We start from the raw sequence: 17,879 nt of genomic DNA, 5'->3' as shown, positions 1-17,879 counted from the left end.
GTCCTCTTCTCCGTTGATTAAAGCTAGGCAACGCATCTGCATTTGCGGATGTCTATGGGCAACGGTCGCCTCGCCATTTCGGCGAGTGGCCGTTTGCTCGTCTGCCACTTTTAGCTATAAAAAAAAAGATGTAGAACATAGTCTGGAAGAACACATTGGCTACTTTAAGATTTTTTTAATTCTGCGCGGACGAAGTCGCGGACGTCAACTAGTAGGTTATATATTACATTTTGCGAGGGTCCAGCTTTAGTATTATAAACTGAGTCGACTATCGTACTTGCTATTTGAATACTCATAGCATTGACCATTTGATATCACTTAGATTCTCTGGATTGGGATCAACCGCAGTTGTGTCTCCAATTACCTACTTAAGCAATTGTCCCTCAACCAGAACATCCTTTATACGTTACAAGTTCAATATCTAAATGTGTATAAGGCAAAAGAGTTTTATACTTATTTATTATAGGAAAGTTAGAAGAAGACAAACAAGCAAAGCAGTCCACTGATACGCCAAAAATATCCACAGCAAAGATACGCACTAGCTACCAAATGAGTTGCAGGTGTGGTCCTCATATTATACGAGTATGAATACAGGATAGGATAAGCAAAGGTAAGGCCCTTCCAATGGGAAGGGCCTTACCTTATATGCACATAATGAATATTCATATTATATTGTTATAGCACATAATGATGTGGATTTGACGGAGGAGGAGATGAATAGTCTGGCAAAATGTCCCCTATCTAAGCGTCCCGTCCTCCGTCAACTAAAGGTAGGCAACGCATCTGCAATACCACCGCACCAGTCGCTTACTCTTTTACCAACTTATTATATAATAAAATAAACTGGTCATCACCTTATCCATATTAGAAAAAGGATTAAGTATCAATCATCAGGCATTTTTTTTTTACTTCGCATACTTAGGTCTTTTGTGACATAGTAGTATTTCATAAGGTGGGGCATATTCATTGCAAACTGTTATTGCGGACTATATCACTGTGTTCTCAAGTACAAATATTATCAACAAAGTATGTTATTTGAAAACATTTTGAGTTAATTGTTTTAATTTTAAATGATGTTAGTGATTAACGTGGGGATGCGTAAAGGATTGACAATACTCTTTCTAAATGTATCAATTAGCAAATGTCGAATGTTTTTCTTGCTGCTCGTTATACAATGGTCATTTGCTTGTTTATCAAAGATCAGTTTGCCTTCAGCCTTCGGTTACTTTAGAGCGCATACATCGGTGGTCGCGGAGTGAGAAAAAAATATTTAATATTGCATTTATAAGTGATTGTGCTTGCAGTTCTGTTATGGTAGGAATAAATCTTATAATCTCATCTCTTTTTTCCAACTTAATTGATTCTATTACGAAATTGATTTTTATTTTATTATATGCCGAAAATCTCGAATAACTGGTTTTATAGCAAGCATATATTTTTGTATTTTAATTTGGCTAATTTAAGAATTCTTAACATCAGTATTTTGTTGAAGTATCGTCCGTGAATTTTAGATAATTTTTAAAATTGAGATAATCAAAGTTAATTGGGCAGTAGATTAATGTTTAATGCGTTTTTACATTTAAAGTTCATTAATAGTTCACTATAAGGTTTCATTATAAGGTTCAAAATAGAATAAATTAATCAGTTCATAAAAAATATTAGTAGAAGAACAAATATGCATACAAATTTTACAAAATAAGTAACAGATTAGAGAACATTATAATAAAAACGTTTTTGTGAGTTGACATAATAATGGCAAAGTACACAAAAAGTAAACTGTTGTTTACTAAAATTGTTAGCTCGTAAAAAACCAGTAGCTGACCACTGACTAGTTAATTTTAGGATTGATTACCATCTGGTTTTTTTATCATTGCCGGAATTTTACCTATGAAAATACGTGCATGTTTTACAACTACTATAATGAATGAGGTAAATATATGACATCTCTGATTTCGAGTGGCAAATTTTTCAAGAGCACATACATATATAATCTGCGAGTACTAGTTGTCACCCGCCACTCTGTCCGCGCGGAATTAAAAAAAAAAACTTAAGTAATAAGCCTATGTGTTCTTCCAGACTATGTTCTACAGCTGTGCCAAATTTCATCAAGATCCATTGAGCCAATCCTTCCAAAAATTCGCATTAAAATTTTAGTAATATATAAGAAGAAATTTGTTAACAGTCAAGCATCGGATAGATAAATCTCTATGTAACTAACAATTATTACCTCCTTTGCAGAAATCGTAACTATCAACGACAACAAGTAATGCAAGAAAGCATATTGTAGTCCGTTGATCCAGCTAAATACAACAAAAGCTAATTATCAACAGTCTACGTTTTATCACTATCTACGTTTAATTGATATCGTACAAACATATCGTGCAAACAAATAATAGAGTCCATTACTGTATCTAAACAGACGTGTATTGTGTTGAAGTTTGCCTTAATATTTGTGACAAAGAAATGGGAATAACTTTAAGTTGAAGGAACATATCAAACATAAAAATGGCAGATAAGAAACAAAGAGAAGATAAAGTAAAAGAAAAGAAAGAAGAGAAACCTTTAAACGATGATGTCGATAAGAAAATCAAGAAGAAGACCTTCATAGAAAGATTACGGCACATCAAAAACAATATTACAGTTGAACCTTTATTAGCAGGTTTGATCATACCAAGTGTTATATCAAGATTTGCAATGTCGAATTTTAATTTGGACAAAGCGTGCAGAGTTAACTTAGACTTTGGAGATGAAATTTGCACCGCACTCGTAAAAAGAACATCTAATAACTATTCAGTCTGGGAAAAAGAAGTACAAAAGTTAATTTCATCAATTGATATTTGGAAAAGTGTTATTCATACGTCTCTGCCATGTATTTTAATAATGTTTTTGGGGGCTTGGAGTGACAGAACAGGCAAGAGAAAAATTTGTATCCTATTGCCGATTTTTGGAGAATTTGTTACATCAATTAACAACTTGATTAATGTATATTTCTTCTATGAAATACCAGTGCAAGTGACAGTATTTTTAGAGACTTTATTTCCGTCAATAACTGGAGGTTGGGTGACTATGTTTTTGGGGGTTTTCAGCTATATAAGTGATATCACTTCTGAAGAATCACGGACATTCAGAGTTGGTCTGGTAAACTTTTGCCTCACAGCTGGATTACCCGTTGGCATTGGATTGAGTGGAATTCTCTTACAGAGACTTGGATATTATGGAATATTTTCAGTAACTGCTGTTCTATTTTTCCTTGTTCTTACTTATGGTTGCTTCTTCTTGAAAGAACCCAATGACTGGCTACGAGACAACGGTCGCCCAGTGGTATGTAAATTATTTATATTTATTTCTTAACAAGTTGTTTTAATTTTTCGAGATCGAAAAAATCGACAAATAAACATACATACAAGTTTCATTTGTTAATAAATAATAATAATAAGAAAAAGCTAAAAAATCAATTAGACAACGACATAAATTTGGACAGACAGACAGGCAGACATTATCTGTCTGTACTATTTACAATTGTACGATCAAGAGACACTCCTAATCATAAAGACACTTCAATGCGTACACTAGGTGTTCCTTGTATAGTGACGTAGTAGTAGTCTTGGTACCAAGACGTTTACGTCAATACATTTTTATGGAATGTTTTAATAAAGTTCTATAAATGGTAAAACGAAAAATTTATACATATCAATCACGAAATATTTTATCTTGGATTAACATACATTTAGTAAATGATAGAGGCAATGAACAACGAGATAAGATTTTTTTCATGGCTGTAAATAGTAATCGCGACTAACAGTCCATTTAAACATCTATTAGTTGTGTGTGAATTCATTAATATTTTTGTAGGATACATTATTGTTATTATTATTATTTCTTTGATTCAATAATTATGTATTCAAAGAATAAGCTGACTGATATTTCAATTCAAACTACTGATCCTAGAAAATTGAAAACATACATAAGTTCTCGCTGAAGTACTGACCAAGCTGAAAGTAGGTGTTACTTAGTAGAAATAAATTATTTCAAAAGTAAAGTTGAAAACTGATAAAAGCAATTTACTTTACAAATAATTTAGTCGTTGTTAAATATAACCACAGACAAATAGTGCAGTGTGAATTATAGCGACATTATCTATTATTTGATACTTTGAAAACATTATTCAACTTTAAATCTGGTCATGCTTCTGCCTACGATAATGAATTTATTGCTGAACGTCACCATCATTTGTGTTAACGCCATTTATCTTTTATACCATTATTTCCGATTTGTCAGCAGTTTCTGTAACAATTAGATTTTCATTATGATTCAAACTGTAGAAAATATACAACGAAGTATTGTCATCTTTATCATTCTCGGTGACAAAATTGAAATTGAAATACACGTAATTCGAGAGTAGAAAGTTAAGGTAAAATTATCAAGGTAACAGACATTTAATGAGCTAAGGGTCTAACACGAAATTCTGCGAGAAATTATTCGTAACGTCAACAAAATTAGTATGAGATTTATTGGTGTACTGTACACCCCGATACGGGCGCTGCACAAATGTCTCTAAAGATTTTGTTGATGTCGATATGAATATTTTCGCGCAATTTTCGAACTAAACCCCACGATAATATTTTAGGCGTAATTAGAAAGTGAGCATAAAATGCGTCAAACACAACACCCTATATTTCCTGTGTTAATAATCATGTTTTATACAAATTAGATACTTGATAATCTAATAGAATATGAGTAGCTATATTCTTCTAAGAAAAACAAGAGAGTTGCTACTCTCCTGTCATCCTTTTTGTTTTGTCGTTTTGCAAGTCAGATGAGTAGCCAGCCTTATTTTGGAGAAAGATGAGTAAAATAGGATTAAATCTATATATATCTTATATATCTTGTGTTAGTTACACTATATATAACTCAAGATCGGTCGAACTGATTTAGCTGAAAATTGATGGGGAGGTAGCTTAGAACTAGGAGAGGGACATAGGAACTTTTTTATTTTGTGTGCATTTTTTTTTATTCCGCGCGGTCGGAGTCGCGGTTAAAAGCTAGTAAGAAATAAGAAAGGATGAATAAGTAAGAGAAAGAAGAAGAAGATAAAATGAGAGACAGGGTAATGGAGTAGCGACTATAGTATATCGCCTGATAGGGACACTAAGACATTTCGTACAGAAGGAAACGAAAATCTTCGAAACCCGACAAGACTTGCGCAACATCATAAAGGTTCTTAAACAGAGTACTTCGCCGACTTTTCTATTTGTCTATGAATATAAAACTCGCTGCAATTTTCAAGATGGCGGAACAAATACATTTGTCGCTATACCTGTACTGACCAAGCAGACGACACGCGTCGATGATTTAACGTTGTATGTACGGTGCGCGCGCAACCTAATTCCTGCGACGCAATCATACAATATTAGTTTAGACGATTTACGTTGAATTATGTTAAGAACTTAGTACTAAATTACAATAGGCTTATCACCTAGACCCGTAACATGGTCCCTAAATGTAACTTATAAAATTAATTTGTCATTATTGCAGATAGAACGTGCAGAAACACCAAATGTGTCATTCTTTAATATATCACACGTAGTTGACACAGTCGATGTCGCGACTCGTCGCCGACCGTCCAACAGACGTGTTAAAGTTATTCTGACTTTGTTCAGTGTCTTCATTTTATATGGACCATCGATGTGTAAGTTCAAACTTACCCTACAATTCCACTGCAGTGACACATTGTCAATAAAATATGTTTTTTAATACAAGTAAATTACAGTTTAAGCTGTATCCATAGTGTTTTGACAATGGAAACTTACTCTAAGATTAACAACAACGTTACTGTTTTGTTACGTAAAAAATTACTTATATTTTTAATTATTGGACTTTAAATTATTAAGGCAATTATGACCTATTTATTATTTTATTTATGTACTTATTAGCTTTTTTTATTTCAGCGGAGCACACAATATTTTATCTTTTTGTTCGAAATCGCCTCAACTGGGACATGGTCAAATATGGACTCTACGCAAGTTACTCCATTATGTTGCATTCGTTTGGTAAATTTATTTCTTGTTATTGATTAAAACTGGTTTTGAAGGATATTTATGCTTGAATTTTCCTTTATATGCAATCTTACTTTAATATGCAATCTGATGAACCCAAGTTTCTTCGGATATGATCACTAATACTTTATTTTTGTAACATAAAACTTACTTTCATTTATTATTTGTTACTCAGAGTCGTTTCATGATTACATAAGCAGTCTCTTAGAGAACATTCTTCATTTTAAATGTACAATCACTTAGTGATCATAATAAATGATTTCCTCAATACATGTTAATTTAATTTCAGGTGCTATGTTTTCAATTACAATCCTAAGCAAACGGCTGCAAATCGACGACTCATTTCTCTGCTTACTCTCGATTACCAGCAAGTTCTTCGGCTCTATTTGGACTGCATTCGTACAGACAGATATTGAAATGTATTTAAGTAAGTATATTTAGTAGAAATTCAAATAAAAATTGTTAGAGTAATAACAAAAATAAGTAGTAAGAAGTAACATTAAAACGTATTGCATCTCATTTGAATATCAACAATACTATTATTATAATGAAGTGTAAATAAATCAATGGAGATTGTTTTTATCTCTTCAAAGCACGATAATTCTGCAACGGATTAATAAAAATTACAAATTGGTAGTTTGCACATGATAATAGTTAACACATCAAATGCACATTTATAAAAGATCAAACTTTACGCTCTTTCAATCTAATTTAATACGGATTTTTTGACGCCATTATCCTCAAACGAGATGTTCGGTACTTAATAAAACATATTTGATGATTTATAAGATGTGAAGTGTAAAGTTTTACATATCCAGAGTTAAAATCGTCTGCATCTCATATGTCCCCACAGAGAAGTTTAGAGCCCACCCATGTTAAAGTGACAAGGCCATAGACAATTACGGCGATCCAATGCGAGTTGGTTGACTTCACCGGTATCAAGGGTTACAATAGATGGAGTGTATTCAATAATTATAACTACCTTATTGATACTAAATGGGTGGGCTCTTGACAATATTGTTAATATCATTCCAATCATATCCTTGATCTACGTATACTGTTCAAGTACTGTCTTTAAAGTGCGGAAAATATACTAACTTAGTTGCATAACATTGTCTAGATAAACAATATTGTTTATTTTATTACTAATTATGTGTCGCCCGCGACACTGTCCGCGCGGAATTTAAAACAAAACTTAACATGCCTAAGTGCCACACTATGTACATCTGTGCCAAAATTCCATCAATATTCATTGAACCGTTCCAAAGATACCTTAAAACAACCATCCATTCGTCTAAACATTCGCATTTATAATATTATTAAAATTTATTTTTCTATGTTTACAGTTCCTGTCGTAGAAATAGTGAATGCCACAACATTTACATCGCTGCGATCAATCATATCGAAGTTGGTTGAAAAACAAGAAACTGGTAATTAAATTATTTAAACTTTCTTGAGACATTGCAATAAACTAAAAATAAGCAATTTATCCGATATCAGCACCAATTACTTTCGAGCCCATCAGAGGCTCTTCTTCAGGGTGATTGAGAAACTAGGCAGCGCCGACAAACTGGTAAAAACACATATTATACTTGGAGACTAAAATTGGTGTCAGGCATCTCATTCTTTATACCAAAAACGGAAATACGTCAAGCCTGTCTTCTGTGTAGTAGTGCGCAGGGCGAGCGGACCATTCGTGCAGCAGCTAATGCTGTAGCGAACTCAACCACTGTACTTTGACTGTCCTATCAAAGTAAGAATTCTTTGCGCTATACGAGTCTGTGGGACATAACAGTGGTGAGACAAGAAATGTTAACGACTATTATTATAATGGTTTCCTTTGTTCCAGCTAAAGTGAATTCATTGTTTTCTCTAACTGAGACGCTCGGTTCGCTCGTGTTCCATCCGTTCTACTCGTGGGTGTACATGCGGACGCTGCACGCGCTGCCAGGGGCGGTGTTCCTCATTAGTGCAGCCTTCATTGTTCCCGCCGCTTTCATTCTTACGTAAGTCTATTACATCTAACACTATCAAACTACAGTTTGATTTTTTTTTTTTTAATTTAGAACATGATACTTGAACTATTAACGTTATTCGATTTATGAAGTGTAGCAGGCGCAATAGAAGTTAGTTGCTTATACCATAAACAAGAAGAATGTCAGGAAAATATTGTAACTATTGCGGTGGTGGTCTTTGTATTAAAATCACTTCTAACATCATTCTTTCTTCTTTATAGTATTTTCATACAATATTATTTCTTTCAGATATTTTTACTCGCAACATAGAAAAGAATTGAGAAATGCCAGAAAAACAGCGTTAGAAAACGAAGAGAAAAAAGATGTTCAAAAACCCCAAATAAGCAATAATTTACCAGAAACAATTGGAAGAATGGAGACTGAATTTGAAAAGTCAAAATTGTAAACATTTTATAATTATTGTAACTATATTATAAAATGTCCGTAGCATTAACAAAAGCTTACTTACTCTTGTAGTAAGAAATTCCTTAATGTAGATTTAATAGAAAATGCATCTACAAATTAGGACGCCCTTTGTGACTATCAAATGATTATTTGCGTCCTTTAAATTAACTAGTGTATCATAATATGTAAAAAGGGGATAAGAAACCTTTTATGTTATTAACTATACTTAAACAAAACTACCCATGTACCAATGTGTTTTTAGATTCTAGATTTACAAATGTACATTTATCCGACGTTCTTACGGTGAAGGAAAACATCGTGATGCAACCTGCAAATATCTGCGAAGAAATTCAATGATATACGAGTATGTGTACCCCTAACTTGGGGTAGGCTCCGATCCTCTCAGTGGGGACGTATAATGGGCTAATGATGAAACAAAACTAAATATTTATATTTTGAAAATTGTAAAAAAAAAATAATGACAAAATTGTACATACAAACAAATCTCAAAATTGGTTGTAAGTCAAAATTAATAAGTTATTATTATAAAGCAAATATTTCTTGTATTCTCAAATAGATAAGATTATTCTAGATTATAATAATAATAAGGTCAATGTATTGTCAAGTGGGGTTGTTGTAATGTCGAGCACTGTACAAATATAATTTGTGTAAATAAAATATATGTCACGAATGCCAAGGAATTGTCATTTAAATGGTTCATATTATTATCCGATACTGCTTAATTCAGCCAGTGCGCACACCTGCGCGGGCGCTGTCTCCAGATCATGCATGTCACTTGTCAAACGGCCACACGCACTACTGACAGATACAGAGACACTGACAGACGTCAATTATACATAGCACAAGCGATGTTGCCATACGAATAAAATAAGTTATGTCATAAATTTGGTGACACACTATAGGTACTGGCAGCATTGTGTTTACATGATCCCTTAAAATCAAGTTTAGGTATTGGTTAAAATTAATAATAAGATGCATCAAAAGTCGTTGTATTTCTGATATTAACAGACGGCAAAATGAATTAGTGATTGTAAACTTAAATACGTTGATACAAAAGAAAAACAAGGGTATCGTCCTTTGCGAAAATCACGTATAAGTCCCGTAATATTGTTTAAATACACAAACAATAACAAAAAATGCTTGACGTAAATGCAGTGGCCATTGTGATTTTAAAAGAAATTTAAGACTGTGTTTTCGTCTGATAAAGAGGGCAATGTTTTTCGCACTTATTTAAGATTGTATTTATTATATGTATGGGTTTGTATGAATTATATATAAACTCCATTATAACAGCTACATGACTAAACCGATTTTGACGAATGAGGTTTCATATATCGGCCTAAAACACGTGTATTCGGATTTAGAAGACAATCGATTTTAAATAATAAAATGTTAACATAACATTAGAGCTTGTTTAATATTAGGTAAATTTAACATTCCAAAATTAAAGAATATTTGTTCTACACCATAGATGGCTCTATCCTATTCATTAGAACCTCCATACTCAAAAACATAAGGTAATTCCGTTTTTATAAAAGATAATGAGATAGAAATGAAAACATGTTCACAGGCGTTTTGGTAGTGGCAACCCCTGGAAAGAAATGTGTAACAAAGTCTGATTCACTTCTACGTTCAATTTATTTGATATTTGTTTGTCTAATGAGAAATTGGACCGGACATGACATTGGCTCAAATATTATTACAAAAGCTATAATAATTACACGATAAGCTAACACTAAGATAAGATTTAAACATATAAACATCACGTTACTAACAATACTGACTAATTGCCCAGTTATAATACTACAAGCATGTTTATCAAATATTGATAAACAAAATTACTATTAATGTATAGAAGCTAGTGCATCGAGTGACAGTTTTGTGAAATCTTTGTCGGAATATTGCTGCTTTTGTTAATTAGTTTTTAGAAGAATTAATAAAAATGTCTCAAGCACAAGAAAATACTGAAAATGACAATAATGAAGCAGAGTTTAGTGAAATAGATCCTTTAAAAAGTAAAACAAAAGATACAGAACAAAAGGAAAAAAGATCGAACAAAGATACTATATTAAATGTTCTTAACAACGTGTCAGTAGAACCTACGGCTATGCTTTTTGTGCTTGCAACTATTTTAGTATTAATAACATCACAGAATTTAAGTCTTGAAAAAGCTTGTAGAGTCAATCTTAATTATACAAGTGAAATTTGTGATTCTCTTCGCGCTCAGAATATGGAGTCACAAAATGAATACGAAAAGGAGACGCAAAAATTGATAGCATCAGCTATGGCTTGGAAAACGTATCTAACAGCAACAATACCTTGTGCTATTGCACTTTTCGTTGGATCATGGTCAGATCGTACTGGACGTAGAAAAATATTTATAATCTATCCACTAGTGGGACAAATTCTTGTGTGCATTAATGGTTTGATAAATACGTACTTCTTCCATGAAATACGCCTCGAATATTTTGTGTTGTTTGAGGCAATATTTGAAGGTCTAGCTGGAAGTTGGTGTGTTTTGTTTCTTGTTGTGTTTTCCTACATAAGTTCTATTACGACACCTGAGAATAGAACATTTCGTATGGGTTTAGTAAATTTTGGTATGTCAGCGGGTTTTCCGATAGGAATGGGTATCAGTGGATTTTTCCTCAAAACGTACGGGTATTACGGTTGTTATGGACTAGCGTGTGCATTACATGTTACTAATGTTACTTATAATTTAATATTCTTGAAAGATACAACGATAAAGAAAGAACAAACAAAGGTATGTAAATAGAACAAATCAATTTTTTTTTAGTTAATGTTTATTTATAAAAATGTTGAACAGTTAAAAAAAGTTGTATCAGTTGAAGAATAATTGTCTATGCATAATTAGAATCTTCAAGGAAAAAGCTTTTGATAAAATTTAAAAAACCTAAATTTTGTTACAATATTTCCATGACTCGCTGTTGCATATATTTGGTATTTATTTTTATTTTTTATTTTATTTTATTAAGGTACTGAACAGCCATAATACAGAGAAGAAATAAAATAACATAATACACAAAAAGGCTTAAGAAGTACCATTAATTAATTACAAACTAATATAACTAACATAAGACAAATCTTAAAGTATTAAGTATTCTAAAACATGCGACGCAGCGCAACGCAATAAAAGAAACACAACAATTTATTGATAAATGATGGGTTTCTGACAAACCACGCGGGCAAAGTAATATTATTATCTCTATTTATCTAAGAAAATGATAGAGATGGTGATAATAGTGAGGGTATTTCATAATCCCTAAGGCAATAATTCTTACTAATCTTACTAATATTATAAATGCAAAAGTAACTATATCTGTCTGTCTGACTCGCTTTCACACCAAACTACAGGATAGTTCAGAGCATAAGAAAGATCATAGGCTACTTTTAAACACGAAAAAGGGGTTGTAAGGGGTTAAAATTTTTATGGAAGTATCATCATTTTAGTCAGTTCAGTTAGAAGCTTGAAACTTATTAAATTCAGTGTTTGCAAAAATCCCTCAAAGGTACTAAATAACAATAGGGAATAGGAGATGAAATTTTGAATGGGAATATATGATGTAAATGTTTTGTAATTTTAATATGTTTTTTTGTAATTTTTTTATAAGTTTAAGTAAAATAACAACAAAACTCGCTAACTGTAAACTCACAACAAGCCCGTAACCCAGAGGGATAAGCAGAGGACCAAGGACATCCATTTGTCGCGGTCCTGACACACCTCTCTCGGTTCTTCTAAATTCATACATCAATGCATAGAATTTCGATTAAAATAAACCCAAGACAGTGTTTCATGCGGACGAAGTCGCGGGCACGGCGAGTCTGATATACGACAGAGATCTAACATTACGTTATTTAGTTTATTTGTTCAAAAATAGAGTTCGGTAAACAGTTTTGTCAAATGCACCTAGACAATATCAGTTAAAACCTTTCGATACGATAACGACGATCCCGGGTTTATAATCTAATTAATGTCTAGGCAATAAAGATTTATTTTATTATCGTAATTCATATGAATTCAAATTATTATCATACAGAGATAAAGATAGACCTACTTTGTTTAGGGTCATATCATTGGCATGTTCTACTTGAAATTAAATCTATATACCTATATATAAAAGAAAGTCGTGTTAGTTACACTATTTATAACTCAAGATCGGTCGAACTGATTTAGCTGAAAATTGATGGGGAGGTAGCTTAGAACTAGGAGACGGACATAGGAACTTTTTATCTTGTGTGCATTTTTTATTCCGCGCGGACGAAACGCAGGTATAAGCTAGTATATTGTAAATTGTAAAGAAAGAAATTATCATATTTTTCTATTCGTTTAAAGTATATTCAAACAAGAATATCTGGCCCGACGAGAGAGGCGCTACTGTCGTGGCTAGTTGTATCAAAGAATATGTAAAACATACATGGGTATAGAAAATGGTTTGAAAGAAAAACACGACATGACAGCTGCAGTGTAAAAAGAATCTTGTGACACATTTCTTTGTAACAATAGTTAGCTATATTTTTGTCGCTAGCGAGCTGTCGTAATTAACATTGAGTTGTGCCCACCTGTTCAGATAACTTTGTCAGTCTGTATGGTTTTTAATTAAATGCTTTGCTACCAATACTTTTAGAGGTTAATTGTAACTCATCTTCGCTTAAGGAAAATGATAAAAAAATACAAAAATTAGTCTAAGTTATCTATACTATGATAATAGACTTGATAATATATTATAATAATATATAAATAATTTATTATAATAGAATAAAGAGAAAATATTTGATTGTGTTTATTAGTTCAATGGTCTCAGAAAATACTGCACTGATTTGGAAAAATTTTTCACTGTTGGGAATCTACACTACTCGTATCCCCGGTTGTCATAGTGTATAACTAGCTTTTTTTTTAATTCTAACAAAGTCACATGCAATTGCAAAAAATAATAATAGAGCAAATAATAATACTTTCTGTATACGTAATGAATTGGAGATTCGATTCTAAAGATTTTCAATTTTAATCGAAACTAAGAAACAATCAAATATATTTATATTTATATATAAATAGTTAACTTGTAGTATGGTTGTCATAATCTAAATTGACGAATAAAAAATAATTAAATTAATTAAATAATTAATCCCGCCTAATTTATAAACGTAATTTCTTTCTTTGCCAGGAGGAGGGTAAGGGTTTTCGTTATATCTGTAAAACGTTTTTCGACTTGTCCAACTTAAAGGAAACTGTTAAGACAGTGTTCAAAAAAGGCGAAAATCACAGAAGGGCACGAGTTATAATTTTCTTAGCGGTGGTCGCCATGTTGTTTGGCCCAATGTATGGTAAGACCTTTTTTATTACTACATCCTAGTAACACATCAAGAGCTAAATTGTCACTAAGAGATAAAAAGAGGGGACTTGAAATCCGTTATCTCTAGTAGAAGTAATCTTATTAATATTATAAATGCGTATGTTTAGATGGATGGATGAATGTTTGTTTGAAAGTATCTCCAGAACGACTTATCGGATCTCATAGAAATTTGGCATAGATGTAGATCATAGTATGGAAGAACGCATAGGCAATTTGTTATGTTGATTTTTAATTCCGTGTGGACGGAATCGCGGGCCACAGCTAGTTATCAATGACTATTATAAACACCTTGTTTCTAGATAATACATAAATTAACTTATGTTTGATATTTCGAAAATTATTCGTTACCATCGTGATAAAGAAACTGATATATATATGAATAAATAAAAATATCAAAGACTGCTACACGCGGCGTTGTACTTTCCTAATCTTACTAATATTATAAATACGAAAGATTAGATGTATGGATGGATGTTTGTTTGAAGGTATCTGTAGAATGGCTCAGTGTATCTCGATGAAATTTGATACAGAACATAGTCTGGAAGAACAGAACATATGTATTAAGTTTTTTTAATGCCGTGTCGTGGCCGACAGCTAATACTTTTTAAATTTATAATTTTTTTTTTTTTTTTTTTACTATTATTAAGAGATAAATAAAAAATCCATAAGCAATCACTGATTGATATTTGGGTATAAAAGTTACCCTAAAAACGTTTGAAGTTTTAAAAATATGTTTTTATTTCAGGGGAAATATCAATTTTGTACATATCGACAAGGTTCAGATTTAATTGGGACGAGGTGAAGTTTAGCATTTTTCAAACATACAATTTTGTAGCGCATTCACTTGGTAAGTCCATTTCTAAAGTATATGAAATTGTTACTAACCACACCCGTAATTAATGATAAGTAGATTTTCTTTGAATGGACCTTCTTATATTTTATACCATCACACTTACAGAAAGTTTAATTATATTTAAAAAAAATTATCTATTACTCATAACTTCCATGTGGCGTGTGAGATCGATTACCATTGTTTATTTATTTATTTTTATTTATTGACTCTTATTGCTATTATAACTTATACAGAAAAATTAGAAAAGTAATTATTCCGATAGTCGTATCTTTGAATAGTGAAAAACTTCGACTAACGCTCTAAGAAACAAAACAAATAAACGCTAAACAGAGCCAGATACAGAAGGCAGTTATTTTGAAAACCGCGCGCATTGTAAGAAGGTTCTGGTTCCTTCAGTCATAAAATTCTGCTTCCGATTGGCACTATTTTTAATGAAATGGAACATAGGAAGGAACACAAGTAAAATGAGCTAATAATAATAAATACATTGCGTCTTTTATAAGGTTTTTCAAAGTTTTTTTTTTTAATTAATTGAACTATAATTATTGAAATACTATTATTTTCAGGTACTATTTTCTCATTAACCGTCTTCAGTAAGCTTTTAGGATGGCACGACTCACTTCTAGGAATAATTTCTACAGTTAGTAAAATTATGGCTTCGTTTGTATACTGTTTTGCACCTAATCAAATGATATTTGCACTCGGTATGTATGTATGGGGTTAGTCATAACAAATATAGTCCACTAATGAGAGAATTATAATTTAATTCAATAGATTAATTCCAGGTCCATTGGTTGAAATATTGAATGGAACATCATTTTTGGCATTAAGATCGTTGCTATCTAAGATGGTTGCTGACGATGAATTCGGTAAGTTATTAGTTTAAAAAAAATAGGACAATCTACAAATTTCAATCATTATCTTCAATGGCGATAGAATGATTTTTTTCCTTCCTTTGAAGGACTTAAATAAAGTCATAACAATATATTCAGAACATAGTCTAGAATAGTGTTCGTAAGTAACGGGAATCTTACCACGATTAGGCTGTTTGAACTCCCGATATTTCGGCACAGTTGCTTGCGCCATGATCACGGGTTGACTGTTGAAACAGCTTAATCGTGGTAAGGATACTGTTTCTTACGAACAGTATATTAGTAATAACCACGAAAGTTTGAAGTTATATATAATCTAGAATGTTTACAATTAATAATATTGAAGTGTATGTATGTAATAACCAGAAAAAAAAACTTGAGAGGTGTCAAGGGACACCCGGATGGAACGAAGTTCCTTTCTATTAATTAGTGAAGGAACCAATGTTTATTCTATGCATAAAAAACTTAAGTCTTCACAAGAAGTACATTTTATTTTTATGAGTTATTTATTGTCACGTCGTTGCCATGGTGATATAGCAAAAAGTGTCGTGACAACTTTTCGTAAGAATTTTTTCCGTCTAGCCCCCTTTCACAACGCGCGATAAGGAACTTCGTTCCAAAAAAATCCCGTTTCGTGAACAAGATGATGCTTGCTGTCTGCTAGACAGATTGACTAAACATTTACTGGGAGGTAGAAGTTTAGTGCGAGAGTAACTAAGGCAGGAGCGTCGGTGGCTCAGGGGTTAAGCACTTGACTTGCAATCTGCAGGTCCTGGGTTCGAATCCCGCCATGTACCAATGTGTTTTTCGATTTTCGATTTACATATGTACATTTATCCGACGTTCTTACGGTGAAGGAAAACATCGTGATGCAACCTGCACATATCTGAGAAGAAATTCAATGATATGTGTGAAGTCAACCCGCACTGGGCCAGCGTGGTTGACTATGGCCTAGTCACCCCTAACTTGGGGTAGTCTCCGAGCCCCTCGGTGGGGACGTATAGTGAGCTGATGAAGATGAACTAAGGCTGTTTTTTTTTTTGTAATATAAATAATACCTTTTGTACATCACTTCCAGGCAAAATCAATTCCTTGATATCTCTAAGTGAAACTCTGATGCCACTCTTCTATATTCCTTTATATACAAAGACGTATGCGGCAACAATGGATGTGTTTCCAGGCGCAGTATTCCTGTTAGGTACTGCACTTACTCTGCCAGCTGTAATAGTGTTCATGTAAGTTTTCAATATTAAAAAAATATTTTTGTTTATGCGAATTTAAAAGTGTGACTGGAAATATCTATGCACTCCATGTTTGTCCGACTTAACATTACTTTAAGACGTTACTGAAAGTCACATTGGGGTTGATTCGACATCCAGCAAGGTCCAGACTCCGGCGTGAAATAACCGAAGACATTAACTTTCTTTCCGAAGAGAGAGCCTTTTTATTCGAATGATCAAATTACTGAATGGTAGTTTCTGATATTAAATGATATCGTATATTGTTGTAGTGTATCTAAAATTTAACATTATAGTAAGTAATTGATGTACCTTTTGTTGCAGATGGTTGTTCTACGAGCACAGAAGAGGGTTAAGGAAATCAAGAAAGGATAAAGGGAACACTCAATCGTGATAATAATTTATGATATACCTCATTGTGAAATACGAGTTTAAAGTAATGAAAATAAGTTTTATATTTACTAATTGGCGAAATTGTATTGATCAATGATATAAGTAGAGAGTAAGAAAGAAATAATCAACCATTTATAGATGGTTTCCGAGACAAAAATCAAAAAAATTCAAAACATATCGATATCTATATTTTGTCAAAGATCCGAAAGCAAAGATTAGTTTTATAAATAATTATTATTATAATTTAAACAATTGTTAATATTAGAAATTAAATGTTTAATTAAGAGATATTTGTTTAATTTTTTTTATATTCCCTTGGAGATTTTTAAAATCATGTAATGGAATGCACAATAATGTTGATATGTCATATCTCTTTATCATTTTTCAATATTTTTTACATATTTATTATCTTTTCTCTTTTTATTATTTTAATTTTCGTTATACGATTTCTTTCATTTTATTTAAGCACATTCTAAATATAACAAAAGTCTAAAATAATCCATAACTATTTCAAACACCTCGCTTCTGGAGCTTACTAATCTTACTTCTTACTAATTTTATAAATGCGAATGTTTGGATAGATGGATGTATGGATGCATGTTTGTTTGAAGGTATCTCCAGAACGGCTTATCGGATCTCATCGAAATTTGGCAT

The 17,879-nt window shown here is 32.3% G+C and overlaps 2 protein-coding genes across 2 annotated transcripts; both read left to right on the top strand.

Moving 5' to 3' along the window:
- The first annotated feature begins 1,216 nt into the window (after positions 1–1,216).
- On the top strand, positions 1,217–8,718 carry LOC106709865 (proton-coupled folate transporter-like). Its single transcript, XM_045678314.1, has 8 exons — positions 1,217–1,314; positions 2,239–3,321; positions 5,536–5,689; positions 5,949–6,050; positions 6,346–6,483; positions 7,403–7,486; positions 7,906–8,062; positions 8,321–8,718. The coding sequence occupies exons 2-8, from the start codon at positions 2,506–2,508 to the stop codon at positions 8,475–8,477; spliced, it is 1,608 nt and encodes a 535-aa protein (XP_045534270.1). The 5' UTR covers positions 1,217–1,314; positions 2,239–2,505; the 3' UTR covers positions 8,478–8,718.
- A 1,468-nt stretch (positions 8,719–10,186) lies between these two features.
- On the top strand, positions 10,187–17,370 carry LOC106709821 (solute carrier family 46 member 3). Its single transcript, XM_045678346.1, has 7 exons — positions 10,187–11,261; positions 13,681–13,840; positions 14,615–14,716; positions 15,289–15,426; positions 15,508–15,591; positions 16,673–16,829; positions 17,157–17,370. Exons 1-7 carry the CDS (start codon positions 10,440–10,442, stop codon positions 17,224–17,226), a joined length of 1,533 nt encoding a protein of 510 aa, XP_045534302.1. The 5' UTR covers positions 10,187–10,439; the 3' UTR covers positions 17,227–17,370.
- Positions 17,371–17,879: the final 509 nt, after the last annotated feature.

Source organism: Papilio machaon, chromosome 6 (genome assembly GCF_912999745.1).
Source record: "Papilio machaon chromosome 6, ilPapMach1.1, whole genome shotgun sequence".
NCBI classification, from domain to species: Eukaryota; Metazoa; Arthropoda; class Insecta; order Lepidoptera; family Papilionidae; genus Papilio; species Papilio machaon.
This window is presented reverse-complemented; position numbering and strand designations above follow the sequence as displayed.

Excerpts from the sequence above, each read along its gene's own strand:
- LOC106709865 (XM_045678314.1), top strand. The coding sequence starts at position 2,506 with ATGGCAGATAAGAAACAAAGAGAAGATAAAGTAAAAGAAAAGAAAGAA. Across the intron at positions 5,690-5,948 it reads TTTATATGGACCATCGATGT|CGGAGCACACAATATTTTAT; the intron begins GTAAGTTCAAAC and ends TTTTTATTTCAG. Across the intron at positions 7,487-7,905 it reads GGTTGAAAAACAAGAAACTG|CTAAAGTGAATTCATTGTTT; the intron begins GTAATTAAATTA and ends CCTTTGTTCCAG.
- LOC106709821 (XM_045678346.1), top strand. The coding sequence starts at position 10,440 with ATGTCTCAAGCACAAGAAAATACTGAAAATGACAATAATGAAGCAGAG. Across the intron at positions 15,427-15,507 it reads TCAAATGATATTTGCACTCG|GTCCATTGGTTGAAATATTG; the intron begins GTATGTATGTAT and ends GATTAATTCCAG. Across the intron at positions 15,592-16,672 it reads GGTTGCTGACGATGAATTCG|GCAAAATCAATTCCTTGATA; the intron begins GTAAGTTATTAG and ends CATCACTTCCAG.